This window comes from Liolophura sinensis, chromosome 8, assembly GCF_032854445.1.
Source record: "Liolophura sinensis isolate JHLJ2023 chromosome 8, CUHK_Ljap_v2, whole genome shotgun sequence".
Taxonomy (NCBI): domain Eukaryota; kingdom Metazoa; phylum Mollusca; class Polyplacophora; order Chitonida; family Chitonidae; genus Liolophura; species Liolophura sinensis.
Window position 1 is genome coordinate 51,050,257 of NC_088302.1, and position 23,251 is coordinate 51,073,507.

The 23,251-nt window shown below is 40.2% G+C and overlaps 1 protein-coding gene across 1 annotated transcript; it reads right to left on the reverse strand.

Moving 5' to 3' along the window:
- Positions 1–1,374: 1,374 nt before the first annotated feature.
- Positions 1,375–21,341, reverse strand: LOC135473828 (P protein-like). Its single transcript, XM_064753736.1, has 20 exons — positions 21,213–21,341; positions 18,479–18,751; positions 17,643–17,775; positions 16,822–16,894; positions 16,425–16,558; positions 15,917–16,008; positions 14,632–14,779; positions 14,162–14,233; positions 11,872–11,994; positions 11,262–11,386; positions 10,154–10,292; positions 9,502–9,637; positions 8,345–8,489; positions 7,652–7,703; positions 7,338–7,446; positions 5,915–6,042; positions 4,594–4,758; positions 3,140–3,233; positions 2,712–2,805; positions 1,375–2,064 (listed from the first exon to the last, which is right to left on the reverse strand). The coding sequence occupies exons 2-20, from the start codon at positions 18,622–18,624 to the stop codon at positions 1,980–1,982; spliced, it is 2,193 nt and encodes a 730-aa protein (XP_064609806.1). The 5' UTR covers positions 18,625–18,751; positions 21,213–21,341; the 3' UTR covers positions 1,375–1,979.
- Positions 21,342–23,251: the final 1,910 nt, after the last annotated feature.

Below are 23,251 nucleotides of genomic sequence, written 5' to 3' on the forward strand. Positions count from 1 at the left end.
TTTCCGCGTTTGCCACGGTAAGCACATAGTCATTTTCCTCATATGTAATATGTAAATGGAAATTATTTCGTGTCCGACTATAACTCCAGCTATTTTCTGCGCAGATCTTATTTTTTGGTGGATACATTCATACACAGATGACGATGTGTATTAACTCAGATTTGTTCATTTCCGCGGTTGTCGTGGTTACCAGTTCGCCAGTTTCCCTATATATACTATGTAGATAAATATGAATTCATGTCGCTGTGAGTTCCAGACTTCCTCTCTGGCGATACGTGGGAAGGTCTTCCAGCAACCTGTGGATTGTCGTGGGTTTCCCCCAAACTATGCCCGGTTTCCTCCCACCACAATGCTGGCCACGGTCATATAAAGGAAATATTCTTGAATACGGCGTAAAACACCAAGCAAATAAATAAATATAACTCCAGCTGTTTTCTGGGTAGAGTTTTATGTTTGGTGAATACATACATAAACAGATGATGATGTGTAGTAACTCTACACATTTTCCTTTGCGCGGTTCCATATATAAACCATATAAATGGAAATGATTTCGTGTCCTGGCTATAACTCCAACTGTTTTTTATGTACTGTCTTAATTTTTGGTAGATGCATACGTACACAGATGACGATGTGTCGCGACTCACATTTCTCCATTTCCACGGTTGTCATGGTTACCAGATTGCCATTTCCTTATATATTAATACATATGATTTCATGTCCAGGCTAAAAACTCCGACTATTTTCCACGTAGAATTTTAATTTTTGGTGAATACACAAATGCACTGATGACGACGTGTCACGACTCACATTGTCCCGGGCTACAACTCCCAACTGTTTTCCGTATAAAGTTTTCAATTTTTGTGGACACATTTGTCCAGTTGCGCGGTTGCCAATGTAACCTTATACCTATCAACAACACCCATGAAGATTACCCTCAGGGGTTGTTCTCACCACAAGGCTGCTGGTATTCTTTTATACATTTCAAACAAATGCATTTGTTGTGGCATACGTTGTGTTCACCTAAACTCTTGTTTGTATTCGTTCCTTGCAAGTAGGCGCAATCACTTACAGCTATATCCAGTTTTGCATCGGGGCCCTGTTTAACAAAGCTTAACCTGTGTTTCCGTGGTTGTTCCAGTCAAGTTCCATGAAGATGGTTTTGTGGAGCAAGGCCAACCAGGTTCTCGGATATCTGCTGGAGGGCAATGGTTTTCTCCGGACCTCACTTGTTTCCGCCATTCATAAACCTGACCACCGTCACATATGTGAAATAAGGTGTTGAACACCAGTCGCATAAATAAATATATAAAAATAGTTTGTCTTGTGAACTTGTAACAAAAAGTCGAAAGGCCAAGCATAAATGTCAAGTGACCATCATAGATTTATTATGCAAAACGTCTTATAGATCTCTACAATAATAAGATAAAGTAATGAGAGCATTGCTACGCCAATAATAAAAGCTGACGTCCAAGCCTTTTGTGAGTATTTTCAAATTTAAAGAGTTTTATATCACAGATTACTTTTCAGTATAACATCACAGTTGCTGATTGGAATTGGATTTTAAGGAAATTTGCTTGGGTAATTGAATCGAGTCAACACCCCCAAAGTTTCGTAAATTGAACTTTAAACTAGCTGTCCTCTCGTAAAGAATGCTACGCCTCAGGTTCTTGGTTTATAAACGTCCACAGGGCATGTACTGTTTTCAGTAGGACTACTGTTTTCTTTTATGCCTGCACATAAAGTAAAAACAAGTGTGACGAGTTCAGTTTGCTTACCTAGTAACATAAGTTAAATGACACAAACGGATTTGCTTCCCAGCATATCTAAGCTTGTTAGAATATTTTTGTTATTAATTAATTGTCGGTGGAATCAGCCATAGGGCCTTTTTCATGAGAATAGCGGATCATCACATCCCAGATTGGAAAAGCGTGGCATCGGTCAAAGCATGCAGGAACGGTGTTCTGTACAGCCGGCGCCAGTCAGTGCCACTGTAAAGCCACGTGACAGATCAGGAGGTAAACCATACTGACCAGTGTTGTGACCAACATCATGGGAAAACCAATCCTAAAAGTACAGAGAAAATCTTAATACTCTTAACGCAATATTTCAACATCAGACAGGTTCGCTTATTAGTCTTGCCTTCATAGTGAATTTGGAAGAAAACTCAATGAGTTGTACACATAACGGTGTTATAGGCCCATTCTATAAAGCTGTCGCAACGTTGCAGCAAGCCCATTTACCATGGTGACTAGTCTATTTATAATTGTCTATGTCGTCGTGGAAATTACACTAGGGGCAGCTTGCGACTGCTTCATAAAGGAGACCTCTACTGTTACGTCTGCTCCCCCCCCCCCATCCGACTTTGTTAGAATGAATATTACTGCAAGTCAATAAATATACGTTTACACCCATGTGGGCGTGCTTTTATGTAAAAGAAAATGTGGAAGACAATTTAAAACGGCCTTCAAAATGTGGTTCAGGTTGTAAATTCGTAAAGCGATTGTCTCCTGGCGGCGAATTTACGGTGATGTCGAGCAGTATTGTGGCATGTACAGCAAAAACGATTTCCAGTTTGCCGAAGCAATGCACTAAAGAAAAATGATTCCCTAAGAAAACACAAAACAATCGTTTTTCTTCACTGAATTAAGCACTTCTCTTGACAGATACGTAAGAAACTGGCCCACATATTTCATTAAAAAAATGCTACTTACTTGAAAAATTCGATAAAAGAGAAGCCATAACCATGCTGTTCCGCTATACCAGCACAGACGACATTAGCCGAGGCTCCTATCAACGTGCCATTACCTGAAAACAGAAAGTCAAACTGAGCTATTCCATTTAGCAGCCAACAGCCGGTGGAATGTTTGAAATATGAAAGTTACAGATGTGTGACACCGTAACACACCGATGATCCAGACCAGAGTCGTTGGGGTTGTTCAAGGCCTTTTGCAATATCAAAATTTCCCGTTTAATTAAAATTATTATATCATTAAGCTTAGAACATTTAACGGAAGTTCCTTCTTTATTTGGGGACAAGATCTATAAAGAATATCAATCAACCGAAAACTGACTTAAAAACTGACACTAAAGTGTAAGCAAGGTTCAAGAAGTAAGCTCCATTAACTTACGCCGGACTTACCTCCCAAACAAGCCCCGAATGCCAGGGCGAGAACCAAAGGCATTATGGGAAGGTTCAGACGGGAATCTTCACTCAGCTTTACAAGCACAGGGACCTGTTGACACATGCGTTACATGTATAGCGATAATGATCAAATTTGCATACACTAGTGGTTAATGTGGAGTGAAATTGCCGAAAACTACTAACACAGAACGTATAGTTAAAGTAAGTAATGAACATCTTCACCAATGTAAGGAGCAAATATGGTTACAAATTTTAATAGTGTGTAATGCTTAAATATGCAGGGTTTATACTTAAGGTTCTGTTTCCTTTAATCTGAAGATGAAGGCAATGAACAGTGGAAATCTTGTAGGGATTAAAACCAATCTGAAACTGTATGAACTTTATTGTCTTCATTGTTTAACATACTCAATACTTTTTCGCTTATAAGATGGTGGCAATTTTTATGGGTTGAGAAAACCGGAGTGCCCGTGGAAAACCGCCGACCTTTGGCCATTTACTGACGATATTTCCACGCGTAACGTACAAAATTGGTAAAAGACATTGAGATGTTTGCAACGAAGTTAAGACTGTGCAAAGGTTCCATGAACGCCGTCTACCGCTTATTGCAGCCAAGGACCCGGGAACAATTTTCTTGCACTGATAGTCTCATTTGTCCTTGCAGTAATAGAGCCCTTCCCCACAAAGATCTCCACATATACCATGTGAAACTGTGGGCGTCAGGTGCAGCGCTATCTCATAACGCCAATCAAACACAACAATGGACCGCCTCGATGTCGGGAGACGCCGGGATCGAACCCGTGTCGAGTCCTACCGAAGACTTTAAAAATGGTTCTTTTTGGTGTCTCGCTTAGCGCTCAGCACTTACAGGTTAGAGCAAAGAAACGGGACTGGCTGGCCCGGTGTCAGTATAATGTGACTGGGTGGGAGTCATGTCTGGTGGCGGCGGTACTCTTTGGCGGCATGGACTCGCTCTGCCACAAAAAGACACAGTATATGTGTACACACCAGATGATAACCTTGACGCTATATGACTGAAAAACTGTTAAGTACAGCGTTAAACACCAAGCATACATACATACATACACACAAGAATGTTTCACTCATTCGATTGCGGTCAGTTTAATGGGTGGAGGAAACCAAAGTGGCCGGGTAAACCACGGACCTGTGGCAATTTACTGACAAAGTTCCCCACCTGTGACTTACGGATGTGATGGTCATACGGATGGGGGATAAGTGGTCTTCAACAAATAATCGTTACTGTTTATTGTCAGCATGCAAGGTGACCAAGCAGGAGGATGGCAGTAGCCTGAGTAATCGCTGTTTGAACGTCAAATCATGAACAACGTTATTCCCATGTTTGTATCAGGCGTACAGGTGAAGTGTATTTTTAGCTTGGCGCACAACATCAATGACATTTATTTGGATTTTAATGGATTGTTGAGATTTCTTACCATGGCGGTGGTATATGGAATGTTGTCTATAAAACTGGATGCTATAGCTGATATCCAGAGAATAGCGATGATAGCCACTGTCAGTCTGTGTTCATCACTAACTAGGGACACCACTAGTCCCATCTGGTCTCCCAGCCAGTCTATCAAGCCCAGTTTAGCCAATCCCTACCAACCGGAAAACCAGAAAATATTATCTGTATCCAGTTATTGCATTTACAATCCTGTAGTGTTTATCACAGATTTGGCTAACAGTTCCGAAACTTTTGTTTATTGTGAAACTACAAGTCAGTGCTTATAAGGTATACAGAAGGGTTGTGCGAGCTCATATATTAAACAGCAGTAAAAGGTTTAACAGATGGGAAATGTGCCTTTAAGTTGCTTCTAAATGTAAAAGTGGACAGTGGACGGACCCATTCCTTATGTAAAAAAGAATTATTTAATCCACACAAGAGACAGACGGAAAGAAAGCTCGTTCTGTCTTGGTAACAAGTCTTGGTGCCAAGAAACAACGCGTATTCACAAAACAATCTGTCGGGAAATAAAAATAAAATCTGAAGATACAGATGTATACAATCGATTGTCATTCTAAGTTATTGAATATCTCGAGATCATTTACAGAGGTATAGGACAATACACGGTCGAATCAAGGCAACGAAATCTCATTCAATGTAGACATTTAATTATTCTGTAATATACTATATTACATTCGTCCAAATATGTTGTTGAGGAAAGTGCATATTTCTTTGAAAAACAGAATTAAGCTAAATGCATTATTTAGATCATAGAAATGAACCTTATCTTGGTAAGTACATGTTGACTCTAGTATGACAGTTCACGTTGCGTAAGATTTCATGTGCAAAAGAAGGCTCACGTCAATTCACCGCCAATCTCATTATGAATCATAAATCCTGGATTTAGTTGGACATGAACATGAGAGAGCCTCCTTGAAACGCGAGGCCCGTTAGCATGGCCCCATGTAAACGACCTGAGTGTGGTTTTCTCAACAACTCAAGATTCCGAAGACGAGATTGAGAGTGAGGCGGCTTTCAAATTGCTCAGACAGGATTGTCTCCTTAACTCATGAAAATACGCACCCATCAGGAAAACCAAGCCTGTTTGAGCCCATAGATCTTAGATCAGAGCAGGACAAGACTGCCTTGAATGGCTGTTTGTTCAAGGTCAAAAACCTGCGGGAAGAGCGGCTAGCTTCGTTTAAGAGGAAGACACGGATTGCGATCAGCGGAAGGCTGTTGTCAGTATAGCAGATGACGAGGAAACCAAGCATTGAGAAATATCATCACAATAACCTCTTATTTCATACCTCCATCAAAGTGAAAAGCGCTGCAAAGAACAGTAGAGTAGCCCATTCCACTCGATGAAGAATACTCTCCATGTCAGAGATGTCGGCCAGAACCAGGAGTAAGGTGGCCCCCATGATGGCGATCCAGCCTACACATCAAAATAGTCAAGCATTCATTTAAACCGTACGTAAAAAATTGATCAAATTCATTATTTGTATACGAGCAAGTGCTTTTGAGCAGATGAATACATCAAACTATGTCGAAATCATGCACTGATCTCCGCTATCATCTTATTCTCACTACGAACACAATGAAATGAGCCCATGTTTTCACTTCTCTCAATACATACTTGATATAGCCATTGTTCTCAACTACTTTCACAGCGATATTTTTTTCCTCAGCATGACATTTTTTTATGTTTATGCTCATTTATTCGATCGTTCTCTTAACCAGATGGCTTAGAACTATCTTTTTCCTTATCATTCAGGACATATATTGGTACACATTGACAAAACGTACGACAAAGACAATGAGAAACTAACGCCGTAGGAAAAAGTGATGTTCAAAATCTCTATGTACGTATCCAGATATTTAACAGCTCACCACATAGTACTGGCGATTTCACATATAATGTTTATCCATGGGCCGATTCTACAAAATCATTTCTGAATTAAGGCAAAATGTGAAATACAATCTTAAAGTTTATTACTAGGCTTTAGAAATTAAAATTTCAACCTCCACTACCAAAAACTAAGCATGGTAAGAAGTGTTTAAATTCTGACATAAAATCAGAAATGACTTTGTGAAGTCGGCCCCAGAAGACTAAATTAAACATGTGTCATATAGCCTGGCTATACATGATGATGAGCTATGTTGTATACATGTCGAATAATTTGGCATGAGAACTGCGTATGCTTCAGTTCTGCCCTGGCCTGTGGAGGCTGGATGAGGACATCTTGCCCCGCGGGCCGCGGCACGCGGATGATACCATTCGGGCGCGATTTGTACCGTCCTCGTGCCGCACGCCGCGACCCGCTGGCCGAGATGTCCTCATCCTGTTTCCAAACTGATCCTTATATAGGTGAAGGAAGGTGCAATGTTAGATGTTGCGGAGTAAATCAGGAAAAGAACCATGGGGTTATGTAGTTGGAGTGGTCAACTGAACAACCAGATATAGCTTTAAAACAAATGTAACATATGGTTATCGTTTTTCGGTGCGAATTATATTGGCTTTGTTGGATTGCATCCATTACAGGCGGTGTCGTTTGAAGACGGTCACGACAAGGAATCAGTTATGGTACATTGGCTCTTTTGGAATGCAGCCATAAAAGACGGTGTCGTTTGAAGAAGGAATCAATTATGATTTTTGGGGTTGGGTCATGTTCGGTAATAGGGAATATTGAAGAAGTGAAGATATGGGGAAAAAAACCAGAGATATCCTACCCAAACCAACATACATGCTTTCTATGAATGAGTGAAGAAAGAAAGCCAAAATGACGAGGACTATAACAACGCCAGATTTCCCCAGAAGGACATAATCCGTGATACGGCACTGAAACGAAACAACAAATTTGTTGCTGCAGAAAAGATTAATCATATTTTTCATAATTAAACTTGTTATATTCACTTTTGGTCCAGTGAAAAAAATACTATGTGATTGTCTTCTAGGGAGCAACATTATTTTACACGTAGTGAATTTTCTCAAATATACCGCTGGCTACCCACTGGCTATCCTGTTTGCACCCACATTGTATTACCTTTTTCTCCAAATCTTCGACACTCGCTTCAAAATCTTTTGTTTCTCGTGCTCTGTTAACAAGAAATAAACACCTTTTAGACACGCTAACGGATACCGTAGTGGAGCTAGGGTTAAAGAGTAATCAAAGCTTATATCTCGCAATTAAATGCTGATACTGAAAGAAAGATTACGTGTTCCGTTTTACTCCATTAACATTGTCATATAATTTGACTACAACTTTGTCCCAACCCCCTTAAATAATACCCAGTGTTGTATCACCAAAAATATGGAGAAGGTTGTTGAATTCTTGTAAAGGGCATTCGGTGTTCTTCATAAGACGTTATCACTCCCACTGACAACCACATATATGTACGTTGGTTTTACTACGGACGCCAATCCAACATCCCCTCCTTAACAGTCATCACACTTGTGTATGTGAGTGTAGACGTCCTGATGTAGGCCAAGATTACGGGAGCCCCATTAAACAAAGATTTCGTACACGGACTGCACCTACCATTTCAACACAGGTTAAAGACATCTTAAGTCTTGACGATTACGACGAACTTATCTTACGATAACTTTGTGGAGCCTGTTTCGGAGCGCCAAAATCGCTTTGGGGCGCCTAGGAACTGGGGTATGTGGCACATAGTCGCGCTTGACCATATTTTGTTCAGTATGCGACATTAGTTGTAGACATTTCTCTTAGACTTACTTGCGCTTGTATATTTGGTTCCTCATTAGAGTCTCCAGTGTGGCCACCTTTTGAAGCAGCAATGCCCGGACCATGCTCTCCTCTCGTGATGCCACAACTATATGATGAGCCGCTCGGCGCCATTGCGCTATCTCCTGCTGCAATTCTACAAGTCAATGGCAAAACAACACCTAAGCGCTTGGATTCTGATGCTACCACTGAATGCAAATTCCTCCAATTGCACCAGTGTTTCCAACATTTGTAGCGATCGACAGAATTTACAGCTTTTAAGTACCGGTACATACATGTAGTAGCAACATAAGACATAACCATCATATTGGACGCACAAAGCTGTATGGTTTAGTTGCAATATTTAAGCAAAGACTTGTCAGATATGTGGTGCCTGACATGGATTTTTCAATTGGATTTGCACTGTTTCCTTCACCAATAAACCTGATCGAGGCCATTGCAGTGAAAATCATGAAGCCAAAACCACGCATTTTAACGATTATGGTCAACCGTTAATTCTCACTTCAGCATATATCCACATCTTAGAGACCGTCCAACATTGAATATATCATCAGGTTCCCTTTAACTCTTCTCAGCTCATATCCACATAGTCAAGCAATGATAAGCTTTTCTAGATTTTAATCCATTGTTCTGATCTCATACCCAGTGTATTAGATAGTCAAGCAATACAAGTATTCTGGATTTTCATCAACTGTTCTGACTCCCCTCCAAGTTCGGTAGCCATTAAAAGAACAGACGACACTATACCAGATATACAAATGCATCGATAAGGTATCATGAAATTTAAAAAGCATACCTTTTAGTTTTGTGATGTTGCACAACAAGATGGTTTATTTTTCTCAACAATGTATCGACATTCAAAGTAAGCAAAATTGTGCTTATTGAGAAAATAGAAAGCGCCGCAATGTTATCAATATTAACCAATCGTGCACAAGTTAATTCTAAAAATCCGTGGACGCAGCTGTTTCCGCGTACGTCAGCCCCCCTTATTGAAACATGATTTATAGCCTTACGGTGAATAGCAGACACAAATATCTCCAGCCGTTTAGCACTAATTTGAATCCCTCTTCCGAAGTAACTCATTATATTGCTGTCTTTTTGCTTAAAGCAATGATAAGCTACTGGGGCTTGTCACCCCCTATTCTCACCTCTGAGTTCGGGAGGGTCCTGATTCTGTAGAAGCTTCACGTTTCGGTAAAACACCCGTAACAGTCCATACCCTGCTATACTAATGAACACGATTCCCACCACCATGTGCTCGGTGAAAGAGGAAAAATTGATCCCCTGTATAACAGAGGAAATATTACAATTTTCAGTGCTACTAAACATGCTGCCATTCGCATTATTTTAATTTCTCCAGTGACTTGAGGTAAACTTGAAACAAAGCGATGGGTTCGAATATCCTTGAAAAATACTGGTGCACACCTAATAAGAGCTTGGGAAAGACTGGGCAAAAAGGTGGGATTAATCCACCAGAAGGATTATACATCCGAAACTCAAACTTGGCATACAATTGGGATAATCTGAAGTATTCTTTCAAGAATGGTCGGAGCACTGTGACAGTAACATCCTACCACCCATTTCAGTGGATAGTTAAATGAGCTCTGCCCAGATATATTCACGGTAGATATCCTTGTCACGAAAGGTCTGTGTCACGTACTAAAGTCGATGCTGAGTGAACGCAAGCATTTCAAATCGTAGATAACAGAAATATTTATCCAAACACTATTGTACGTGACAAAATATATCTCCCACAGAACCGAATTGGTCTATGGCATACTCTGTATAGAATACTAGTACCTTTTCGGCGAGTTCCTGGTTAGAGACGATGATAACGTTAGGCGGGTCCCCGATGGCTGTGGCAGTACCCCCAATGTTAGAGAACAACACCTCAGCGATTAGAATCTTCCGCGGGTCTAGATCCAAAACCTGGCAAAGACTGGATGAAAGTCAACAAAACATACCGTTATCAGCACCATTAAAGTAAGAAAAAACACTCAAAACATGTCCACGTAATACTTTTTTACGACAAACATACAGAATACGATACATCAATTAGACAATCCTGCATAACATGGCAGTTCTTTGTTAATATTTTTCCTACATTTATATAGTGTCAAGGAAATATTTTCTTCATTGACACATTCCCACGAAATTTCTGAAATATGGCCGAAGTATAAATTAGAATGACATTTTCTTCACATCTTGAAATGCCTTGCATGTTGGGATATATTGTACAGATATAGGGGTGAGCAGCAAGATTGTGGTGATGTTGTTAAGAAAGACGGAAACTTACCGTGTAGAGATATAGGTGTGAGGAGCAGGATTGTGGTAAACTTGTCCAGGAAGGTGGAGACTTATGGTAAAGTGACACGGGTGTGAAAGCAGGACTGTTGTTGCGTTGTTCAAGAAGACGGAGACTTACCGTATAGTGACGGATGTTAGCAGAAGAATTGCGGTGACGTTGTTGTCAAGGAAGACGTATATCGTATAGTATATATACATATATATAGTATCACTATACTATCGTATAGTGATGGGTGTAAGCAACAGGATTGTGGTCACGTTGTCCAGACAGGTGGAGACTTACCGTATAGTGACGGGTGTGAGCAGAAGGATTGTGGTCACGTTGTCAAGGCAAAAGGAGCTTTACCGTATAGTGACGGTAGTGAGCATAAAAATTGTGATGACGTTGTTGTCCAGGAAGACAGAGACTTATCGTATAGTGATGCGTGTGACTAACAGGATTGCGGTGACGTTGTCCAGGAAGACAGAGACTTACCTATAGTGACGGGTGTGAGCAACAGGATTGTGGTGACGTTGTCCAGGAAGGTGGGGACTTACCGTATGGTAACGGGTGTGAGCAACAGGATTGCGGTGACGTTGTCCAGGAAGGTGGAGAACTTACCGTATGGTAACGGGTGTGAGCAACAGGATTGTGGTGACGTTGTCCAGGAAGGCCGACACAACGCCGGCAAAAACACAGAGCAGGGTTATGAGCGGCCAGACTTTACCTTTTGCGATCTTATAGGCCTGAAAAACACCGCGAGAAATTTAATTAATACAACTGGGTTTGATCTAGATAAACGGTACATAAGTCTAACAAACAAGATGACTTTACTGATTTATTTCACAGCAGTCCCTAAAACTGGTATTTTCTCGTATATAGTATATCGAATACATGTATGTAATCTCAGTATAGCTGGCTAATTTACAATACCAGATTAGATGGTGGCTGAATGGACTATCCTATTTTAAACAAAAGCTGTCTCAGATCGTGGGCGTATGTATTCCTAGCTCAATCCATTGAGATGAAATCAACATTTGTGGAAAATACTTTTTTTCATAGACATCTGCCTCATAATGGTTATAAATTAGAAGCCGCTTATGGAAGCAAAAGTGTTGAACGATTTTACATATTGAAAGTAAGCATTTTATTTATTCACGTATAAGAATTCGAGTTATAAGTCGAAAATTAATAACTAATTTCCCATGTTTATAAATATTATGACACTCACGACCAGCGCACAGTAATCAAAGAAACCGGTTTCCGAGAAAATGGCGACAATGATCATCATGCCGAAGAGAAGAGCGAGAGTTTCCACGTCAAGCCAGCTCATGATCTCCTCCAGAGTTGGTCTCTGAGGGAAGAAAACGGGACAATCATGATTTCAGTGACGGTATTTATGTTCATTGTACAATGCTGTAATATCATCATGTATTGCTTAATAGCAACACTTTAGAGAATAAATGTTATTTCTCAACTTTCGATTGCGGGATACATGTGAGGCGGTGGCTCATGTGTGAGTCGATTAGTACGTGTCTCATTTGTACACTTATTTACAGGATGGAAGACGGAGGAGCTCGTGTTAGGGAACATGGCTTTGCTCATTAAGGCCACCCAGTCGAGTGTACCTCATGTGAAGTCCTTGATGTGTTTCCTGCTGGGTATCGCCAGGTTCAGGCTTCGCCTTTGTTGGCACTCCGTGGAGGGTGGGGAAAACATGCGGGGGAAACTTGTATGTGTATATATATATATATATATATATATATATATATATATATATATATATATATATATATGTTTGGAAATGTTTTCCCAAAATCTTTCATCAAATGTCCCAAATGTATCTATCAAGTCTTCCTCTTAGCCGACATCGTCAAGTGCTGATAAAAAGAGGAAGTTGGAGGTTTTGCCAGACCCTCTTGATAAGGATAACGGTCCGGCCATTTGGCCCGCTTTCATTGTTCTCTCAACGAGGTGTGAACAAAAGCCGACGTCGAAAATTCATCCTTTTGTCTTGAAGAGAGCTCTTCAGGGTGCAGCAGGAAATTTAAAAAACGTTAAAAAAAAGGAGATCCGGAGACATTCTCATTGAATGTTTCCAGAAACAACAATCAATAAATTAATTAACATTCAACAAAATTGCGGACATACTTGCTTTTACATCCCCTCACAATTCCCTGAAAAGGTGTCAGGGAATAATTCGTGATTTGGATCAGGCTATTACTGACCAAGATATATGCTCAGAATTGAAAACACAGGATGTTTCCAGAGTGAAATCCTTCACTACAAAGAAATCAGGTAACATCCTTAAATTCAATACATATCTTTTGACCTTCAATACTAAATCTCTTCCTTCTTACATCTACATTGGCCCGTGTAGGGTTAATGATGATTTATATATACCTTGCCCGACACGTTGTTTCACTTGCCAAAAATTTGGTCACGGCAAGGGCCAATGTAAAAATAAATTGGTTTGTTTCCGATGCTTTAGTGAAAGTCATGACGGTTTTGGACTGTAGCAGCACAGTACCAATCGCGGTGGAGACCACATGACCTCCTCCAGAACTATTCCCCTGGCCTTACACATGTTTCTTCTTGGCGTGCCAGAAGGCAGTGAGGGGCCTCCGTGGCTCAGTCGGTTAAAGCGCTAGCGCAGCGTAATGACCCATGAGTCTCTCACCAATGCGGTCGCTGTGAGTTCAAGTCCAGCTCATGCTGGCGGCCGTACGTGAGAAGGTCTGTCAGCAACCTGCGGATGGTCGTGGGTTTCCCCCGGGCTGTGCCCGGTTTCCACCCACCATAATGCTGGCCGCCGTCGTATAAGTGAAATATTCTTGAGTACGGCGTAAAACATCAATAAAAAAAAAAAAAAAAGAAGGCAGTGACATGCAGTGTGACTCGCTTTCCTGCCTTATATTCTCGATGGAAACAGTTCCCCTGAGTATACATACATACGATGTTCCACATTGTTATAAGCATATTGTGGTTTTCGAGTTCTGGTTGTTTTTAACCCTAAACCCTCACCCTAAACACGTTCATCTGTTTTTGTTACAACTGAGTTCAGATCCACCGAGCAGCTTCAAGAAACATAAGACCATTCTCCCTGGGAATCAGTTGTTTCTGTTGTGAGGTCTTACCAGGATACGTCGTTTACGCAGATAAATTCTGTGTTGGAAGCTTTCTGACACTGAATTATATACCTTGCCTTTTCATGTGACATGACGACTCGGGGCCAGTCCGAACTGACCATTGATCTTTTGTGTGTTTTATGCTACCAGTTCGTCCTGCATGCAATCGGACACGAATTACTCTAGGAGAGAAAGGTTTCTTACTGCCATATCCTCAGCTGATGTGGCTTTACGACAGGGGGTTTGTGAGGTACCTGGTGAGGTGTGGTGGTTTCTTTCAGCCTTGACCGGTGCCTTTCATCCATAAACCTGTCTCCCATTGTATAATAGAAATATTGTTGAGTGCGAGGTAAAATTTCAGTCAGATACATGAATCAGTTCCTCGATACTTACCTCGTTTAATGAAGCTAGCACAGCCACTGTGGCCATAGATCCGAGGATAGCGGCAAGAGTTCGGTGTACAATCTAATAAGGCAAGAAACAAGTTATTTATTTATTTATTTTATCTTATCTTATCGCTGTTTTATGCCCTACTAAATAAGTCATTTAGTCCAAGTTTTTGAAAACATGACTAGAATTGCGATTTTGGGCGTCAAAGATATGTATTTTTAGGAATATCAAAACAATCATTAAAACTTTAAGCCAGGTGATAGTAAATTGCTATATCTTTCTCAATTCTATTTGGTTAACGGTTCTTTGTATCTTGTCACAGAAGTTGCGATCCTGTAAGAATTACAGTATAGTTAAGGGTTTTTTGTGGTGATGGTCCACAGTGATGAACGCTTCTGTATGGAATAACTTTTGTGAGTGGAACCGTTTTTTACTTACTTTCTTAACAAGAACTGTTATGTCTAACCTCTCACCTCGAAGATAATCAAAAAGTAGACACATGCCAGTATAATGGCGGCTAGAACGACTTGTTCGTGAACGAGAGAGTTTAGCGGGTGATAGCTAAAGACAATCGGGATGGACTCCTCCCAGTCTGTGCTGAAGAAAATCTGATAGCTACCACTGCAACATGTATCAAAATTTAACATTATGTAACAGTTAGCAGTGAAATTTTGCGACATAACTGCCAATTTCTAAAGAAACAATAGCACTGCAGCAACCAAAATGACAACACGATACTGTACTATATAATTAAAACGTACAGCATAGGGAGATAAACCAGAGCAGCGACGACAGTGTGATAGTTGGCACATGGTCACACGTTACCGGTGAAATACGGCCTCTTGTCAGTTTACCTCAGTCAGGGTGTTATTCTAACTGTTCATGTAAATGCATAAATAGTAACAAATTACACGCCCCCTAGCACCATGGCTTAGGCAGAATTAAGTAAACAAATATGCAGTGACGTTCATTGCAATTTATTAGACGTCACTGGTGTAGAATCACTCAAAAGGCTGTGTTGTCATCACATTTAACTATGACATTTTAACAACTATGCAGCCATGAAATAGTTATACTCTATTTAAACAGTACAACATTTACTCTGAAAGTTAGATAATATAACAGCCAGGTACAGCCAAAGACAATGCTAAAACAATGCAGCTATCCCTTTCAAGTTGGGCAAGGTATGATAAAACTGAAGCATTGCAATCATGATGGTAAAAGAGAACAATTCCCAACGAATGACGAAATAGCAGCATTGTAATCAAAAACAATGGTAAAACAATACAGTTATGATTTCCAATATATGACAAAAACTGAAGCACTCTGATCATAAGCAGTGGTAAAGCAATGCCACCACCACTCCCAACGTGTTCAGAAATATTAACCAATTCTAATCTAGTAAATAAACAATGGTAAAAGAGTTAAACTGTCTCTTCCACCCGTATGATTACAAATGCTTTGATGAATGCTTCCATCATGCATATTATTACATAATCAAATTCCTAAATGTTAAAACAGTTATAATATGACAAAAACAGTAAATAATTACATCTTAATTCAAATTGACCGCATTATAAAGATCTATACTGTGGGTACACCCACACATCATTGGGTTTACGGCAAACTCGATGTTTATATGTTGTTACAAGTGCAATTTGGTGAACCGTTGCTAATCTTTCAGCCTAGGGCTTTGTACACGGGTTTTATTACATAATACTGCATTTTATCCTGATAATCGATTGTCATGAGTCTTACCCATGTGTAGATAAACAGCAAGAAAATTCGTGTTTGAAGGCCTTCTGATTACCAGTCCTCAGTGCATTTTCGTCCAAATATAGATCCCATGGCTAAAATGAAACCAATATAAAACTAATCATATTCTATGATATATTTATCAGTCTATGAACTCACATGCTCATGAATGCATACTTCCAACAGCCTATTTGTCCATCACCAAAGCTCCATTCTTCAAAAAACCTGTTTCATTTCAGCGTCTGGTCATTATGATACATGCCGATGAACACAAGTATTCATCAACGTATCTGTCCATTAATGTACGTGTCGATCAATGTACTGGATCACCAAAATCTCTGTTCAACTATACAGTTGAATGTACAGTTGAATGTTCAAATCAACAAATCTTCTTATTTAAAAATGTATCTGTTAATTACATCATTTGTCCCTAGATGATACAGCCCGTGATTTTATTTTTTAATTCGTGTATTAAAGCACTTCTTCATCAATGCACCTGTACACAGTTTACCTCTGAGGTGTTGATGGTAATTGTCAGTTTCGGCATGGTTTTCCGCATGGTAGAGTTGATGGCATCTGCGTCTAAGACTGGGGCATGAATCAGAAACTCGATGGTAGTCTCCTCCTTGTGTAACATGTCTAACGCTGAAAACATACAGCAACATTGAGGGTGTGTTCTAGTGATGATTATACAATAGCTCAAATCTTTTTTTAACGCAATAACTAGAGAATAATGACTTATTTGGTTTAATTTAAAACTAAATGGTTTTAATATGGAGTTAAGCAAAAATAAAATAGGTAACATAAATATTTTCTGTGGGCTACATATTGAATCACGCTTTATTAAACACTTTGATTAATTGACTGATAAAAGACAAACTGTTAATGTCAGGTGAATTTTCTCTTACCATGAGGCTCTTTCATAGACACACAAATCTGATATTGCTCAAGGCTGAGTTCCGGGTTAATCATAATCACAATCTGTTCGCCAAAACATAGAACAAAAAAATGTGGCTGATCACATTCTTACTCAAACATAAAGAAACAATGGATACCAGATAAGAAACAATGGATAACAGATAAGAAACAATGGATAACAGCTAAGAAACAATGGATACCAGATAAAAATTTGTTTCGTCGATCATACATGAAAAATTACATATGTTACATATTTCAAAATAAATACAACCAACTAAAATGGGTCAGCTAAACCAGTATTTGTCATTGAACAATAATACAGAATATATGGAGGTAAACTAGGCGAAATTAAATCAAAATCCGTTACGATATAATACAGAAAACCTCTAGCTGAAATGTGTCAAACCAAATCAGAATCTGTCACCAATTTAATAAATACAGAAAATCTCCAGCTACTGTGAGTTAAATTAAATCAGAATCTGGTGGTCAGTAATGTATATTAAACTCTAGTTAAAATGAAGCAATGTGAGTCATTCAAATCATTTTAACGTCAGAAAATGTTTAGATATTAAGATGCTTTCAGGTGACTCATGTCTGCAAAAGATATACGAGCCGTGAACAAGGACGGCATTTACATGCATGAACTCCATCAATCACAGATACAAGCTAATATCTTAACAGAATACCACTGACCACTGACGATAAATGCAAGTGCAACAAAGACTACCACAAGGCCAACATGCGATTTACTCTCGCTGGGCACGCACGTGCGCAGAATATGGTGTTGATGATAAGGTAGGAGTGGACTTACAAAGGCTGTAGAGGCCAGACCAAGAAGGGTCACCATTTTGATCTTCTTAAAAATGCTGATACCTATGCCACGCCTGTTAGGCAGGTTATCGTTGAAATCTTCCTCTGCTGTCTTACTGTCCACAGACGGTTGCCTGAGATAACGGAAGTGAAAGTGGTCTGAAAGCTCTATTCTCTGAACACACATGTGGAAATAGAATTTGAATGCTTTTCAAGACCTTTTGGTCACTAAGAATATTCCCAAAATTCAATTTTAACTTTTGTGATACATAACAATACAAAATTGAAATTATAATGCAGTTTGTGATATTTCACTCCACCCATGAAACTGACCGCTGTCGTACAAATGAAAAATCTTGATTAAAACAACAATCCAATATGAATAAATAAATTAAATTATTTTCCTTTCGCGGCAAAGTATTTACATCGGGATCACGAAGCAATCTTAGACTTAAATCAAAATTTCAAATCACTTTAAAATTGTTATTTCTCACATAAGAAGGGCAAAATATTGCTTGACTGAATAAATTCTGGGTAAGTTATTGTACAAAAAATTTCGGCTAAAATAACGGAAAGGAGGATATCAAATTTAATGATCTAAGATCACTTCGTGATCCAGGGGCCAGGTATATCCAGAGTAGCAGTTTACATTGAGAAACAAATTTCGTAATGCCATGAAACTGGGACTACGATAAAACATTGTATCTATTATACGTTCGAATGTCGCTGCTGTCATTTTGAACCACAGAGTGTGCTTAAAGGGTTCATGTATTTGAAAAGAGACATGAATAGAGCCAGTCAGTTGACAAATTCTATACATATTGCATGATGACCCACTTGGACTTTTTGGATTCGAGCAAAGGTGTGAGTTCCCCAGGGTCGGTCTTCTCCTTGGTGGGAGGCAAGACTCTGCCGGCCTGGGGTAGCTGCGGGCAGAACATTTCGTCCCGGGTGCCAGCAGTCATGAACTGAGTCCTCGCCATGTCTGCTGCGCTGCTCGGTGATCGACGGTGTCCGGGGTCTATTCTCGTTGCGGTGGATGAACAAAGCCGGGCTCGAGGTTCGCTTGTTTTTCATCATCAACACGCCAAGGATTGCACTGCTCTTCTACTGCAATTAGAACAGAATATTACAAATCAAGATTCAGAATTTTTTCAGCACACCAGAAGGTCAGTGTAGAGGAAGTTTGTTACAAGCCTTCCAAGACATGTCTTTCCCGTTATTTTATTACGTATTATTGGAGAAAATATACAGCCATCATCCAGTGGAGGTGGTTGAATAAGCAGATCTATCATTGGAGAGTAGATACAGATAGATCAATCATACGGTAGACGTGGTTAAGTAAGTATGCCTATCATTGGGGAGTATATATAGATACAGCAATCATCCAGGGAACGTCGTTAAATGGCTAGGCCGATCATCGGAGAGTATATATAGATACAGCAATCATCCAGGGAACGTCGTTAAATGGCTAGGCCGATCATCGTGAGTATACATAGATACAGCAATCATCAAGCGAACGTCGTTAAATGGCTAGGCCTATCATTGGGGAGTATATATAGATACAGCACTCACCCAGGGAACGTCGTTAAATGGCTAGACCGATCACTGTGGGTATATACAGATACAGCAACCATCCAGGGAACGTCGTTAAATGGCTAGGCCTATCATTGGGGAGTATATATAGATACAGCAATCATCCAGGGGATGTCGTTAAATGACTAGGCCTTTCATTGGGGAGTAGATATAGATACAGCAATCATCAAGCGAACGTCGTTAAATGGCTAGGCCTATCATTGGGGAGTATATATAGATACAGCAACCGTCCAGGGAACGTCGTTAAATAACTAGGCCGATCATCGTGAGTATACATAGATACAGCAATCATCCAGGGAACGTCGTTAAATGGCTAGGCCAATCATCGTGGTTATATATAGATACAGCAATCATCCAGGGGACGTCGTTAAATGACTAGGCGGATCATCGTGAGTATATATAGATACAGCAATCATCAAGCGAACGTCGTTAAATGGCTAGGCCCTATCATTGGGGAGTATATACAGATACAGCAATCATCCAGGGGACGTCGTTAAATGGCTAGGCCGATCATCGTGGTTATATATAGATACAGCAATCATCCAGGAAGGTCGTTAAATGGCTGGGCCTTTCATTGGGGAGTACATATAGATACAGCAATCATCCAGGGAAGGGTCGTTAAATGGCTAGGCCGATCATCGTGGTTATATATAGATACAGCAATCATCCAGCGAACGTCGTTAAATGGGTATGGCTATCATCGGGGAGTATACATAGATACAGCAGTCACCCAGGGAACGTCGTTATGAGCTGTAAGTCAGATAGTTACATGTACTCAACTTTGGAGTTTTGTACAAGTAAGTTATCAATCAAATTTTCATTCATTTTTCTATCTGTCTATTTATTTATTATTGCACGTGTTTGATTGTATCTCGTTAGCGACGACTCATCTTGTGGAGGTGGATTTGTGACTTGTCCTCTTATAATCTTACCTAATGGTTAACGAGTGTTACGCTAATGTCCACACAACCGCTTGATTGTAAGTCCACACTACATTCGTTTATATTTACGATTTTAATATGGGCAAATGTTCATTTTCAGTCAAAGCAAACGTGTGGTGACAGCGATAGATATGAAAGGCCCTGTTACCAGTTTATCAGTGACGCAAGTGTTTGCGGAAAACTTGAAATGACTACCTTTCTCCGGGCTCTGTCCAGTTTTCTCACACCAAAATGGCTGGCCGCCGTCGTACAAGTGAGTACGGCGTAAAACACAAATTCAATAAAAAAAAATTCATCCACTTATGTAAGTAAAACATTCCTGGAACCAATAAACACGAATTACATAAATCAATCTGTCAATCAATCATTCACTTAATCAATCAATACAACAGCTTAAATCTGTCGAGCTTCTTTATGTTGACACACATATCCATGAACTGGAATGAACTCATATAACATGCATAAAGCGTGTGACCTTGATTTTACCCTGGCCCAAATAAGACGTAGTTTACGCGAGAAGATTTGTCAGGTACCCATATGGCGAAGGGGATTTATTCTGGGCATTCCGGTTTATTCCACCCGTAAACCTGGTGGCCTTCATACAAGTGAAAATTGATGGCTACATGTACGACGTTAAACATTAAATAGACAAACAAAGAAATAAACAATTAAGCGATCTATAGGAGAGATTTGTTACACTAAGTCGCCAAAAACACTTATTGGATGTCTTTTCTCGCGCAAAGGGACTCGTGGAAGCCAACATGACCATTGTTCACTGGCAATGCTCATTGGATGTCTTTTCTCGCGCAAAGGGACTCGGGTGGAAGCCAACATGACCATTGTTCACTGGCAATGCTCATTGGATGTCTTTTCTCGCGCAATGGGACTCGGTGGAAGCCAACATGACCATTGTTCACTGTCAATGCATGAGTAACTTCGTGAAGTTCGCCCTCAAAATGTCATCTCAAATGATCAATAGACTACACAGATTAGGCCCGAAGTACTTTAGGAGGGAAAGGTTCTTCATTTCTTACCTAATGTCACTTAATGTCCAGGTGTGGTGAAAAGACAGGATCAGTCGTAATTCAAGGAGCATATCTAATATGTGTTAATCACAGGTATCCTCTCACAACTCCCTCCGTATCAAAACAGTCCTATTTTCTTGGTCCCTTTGAATGCACTGTATATACCATATCATACTGTATATACTGTCCTAATCTGACCACATATATGTCATATCTGATCACATGATAATAAAGATGATCTAAAGGTGATCTTTGGTTTCGTACGTTTGTATCTGTATTATACCGGAATTGATAACACCCAAGTTATAATTACACCTGTACATGCATGTTTACCTATTACGAACACAAGAAATATCGGCATATCAGAAAATACCAATTCTTTGTATATTGTTTTCACCACTGAGGTCCAGCCTCACGCGCACAGAGCTAACATGAAGGCTTGGACTCATGTTACCATCTCAGTATATTAGCCCCAGTTGATTGGTACAAGCCTGCATAAGTATTTCACTGTCCTACTTTCAGTTCGTTCGGTTATTTTCTCATACAAGCCGAGCTAATCATCTGACTGTATATACCTACTGTGTTAGACGATAAGTTTGCTGCCTTTTTCCGTGACTGAGTCCACACTTTTCTGTGAACAACCCGCGCGCTGGTATCAGGGTTAGTACTTATAAATACAGGGCTTGGAGTTCAAACCAATCCTTTTCACCTTTGTCTCCTAAAGTTAACTGTACACTTCAAGTAGGCCTTTTATAGCATACACACCCCGAAGTGCACTGTATCGTCCACGTGTCGTCCCCTGCTTATGGCTTAATTCAGTGAATGCGCATATACGGTGCATTTGTGTAGGAATTATTATATCAGCGACCAAGTCTTCTATAATGATGAATGAAAATTCTGACTTCAATAACTTTGCATATGAATACACAGCAAGACAAGGGTGTGAGCTGAAAATGTGCACATAGTGCAAAACTATTATAGTACCGGTACCTTGGGACTCGCAAAACGCAAAGGCGGCAAACCAAACTGTGAGGAAAATGTGAAAGACGAAACCAGCGCAGCCGATGGTGTGTGGCCAGAGAAACCAGAAAACATCACTAAAGTGCCACGATGATTTGGAGCAACACCAAACCACAGCAAGAAATGATATGGGGACAGCGAAAAAAATAAACCATAAGAAACTTACATTGAGAACACAGAACGCTGAGTTATCGACGGAAATCCCAGGATCAGAGAGTATAGCTAAGCTATGATGACACTGCTGCAAAAAGGCGCGAAAAGTATGGTTAGATGGTATGTGGACAGTGCTGAGACAAACCCTGACAAAATCGGAGTGAGACTGTGGATTAAGTATGTGAAACGCCAAAATTAGATGGTTCATTGACCGTGCAGGATCAAACAACGGTCAAACTAAGAACGTGGAACCCGGACGTAACACCAGTATCAGATATTGTATATTGTATGGTGCACGGTCAAAGCCTAACCAAACTGAGCGGAGATCGTGGAACGAAGGTCCTAACATCAGTATCAGACATTGTGTATTGAGTGTGCACGGCCAAAACCCTAGCCAACATGAGAGGAGATATCAGATACTGTATGTTGACGGTACAGGGACAAACCCTAGCCAAAATGAGGGCTTATTGTGGAAGAAGGACGTATCACCAGTATCAGATATTGTATGTTGACGGTGCACGCTCAAAGCCTTATCAAACTGAGGGGAGATCGTGGAACCAGGACGTAACACCAGTATGAGATACTGTATGTAGACCTGCACGGACAAACCCTGACTAAAATGAGGGGAGTTCGTTGAACAAGGAAGAAAATGTCAGAATCAGGTGTTGACACTGCACGCTGAGGAACCCTGACCAAAAAAACCCCTCAAAAGGAGGAACCAGGGCCCAGTTTCACAAAGATGTCGTACGATAATCGCGCATGTAGGAAAATGGTACGGTAATGGTGAAGTACAAAATATCATACGACAAATGTACAATACAAAAATTTCGTACGCCGCTTCGTGAACCTGGGCCCGGGACGTGACTCCAGAATCA

Coding starts and splice junctions, on each gene's coding strand:
- LOC135473828 (XM_064753736.1), bottom strand. CDS start 18,624: ATGGCGAGGACTCAGTTCATGACTGCTGGCACCCGGGACGAAATGTTC. Junction 16,009..16,424: donor TTACCATCAACACCTCAGAG/GTAAACTGTGTA, acceptor GTTTCATTTTAG/CCATGGGATCTATATTTGGA. Junction 11,387..11,871: donor TTGATTACTGTGCGCTGGTC/GTGAGTGTCATA, acceptor GGTGTTTTTCAG/GCCTATAAGATCGCAAAAGG.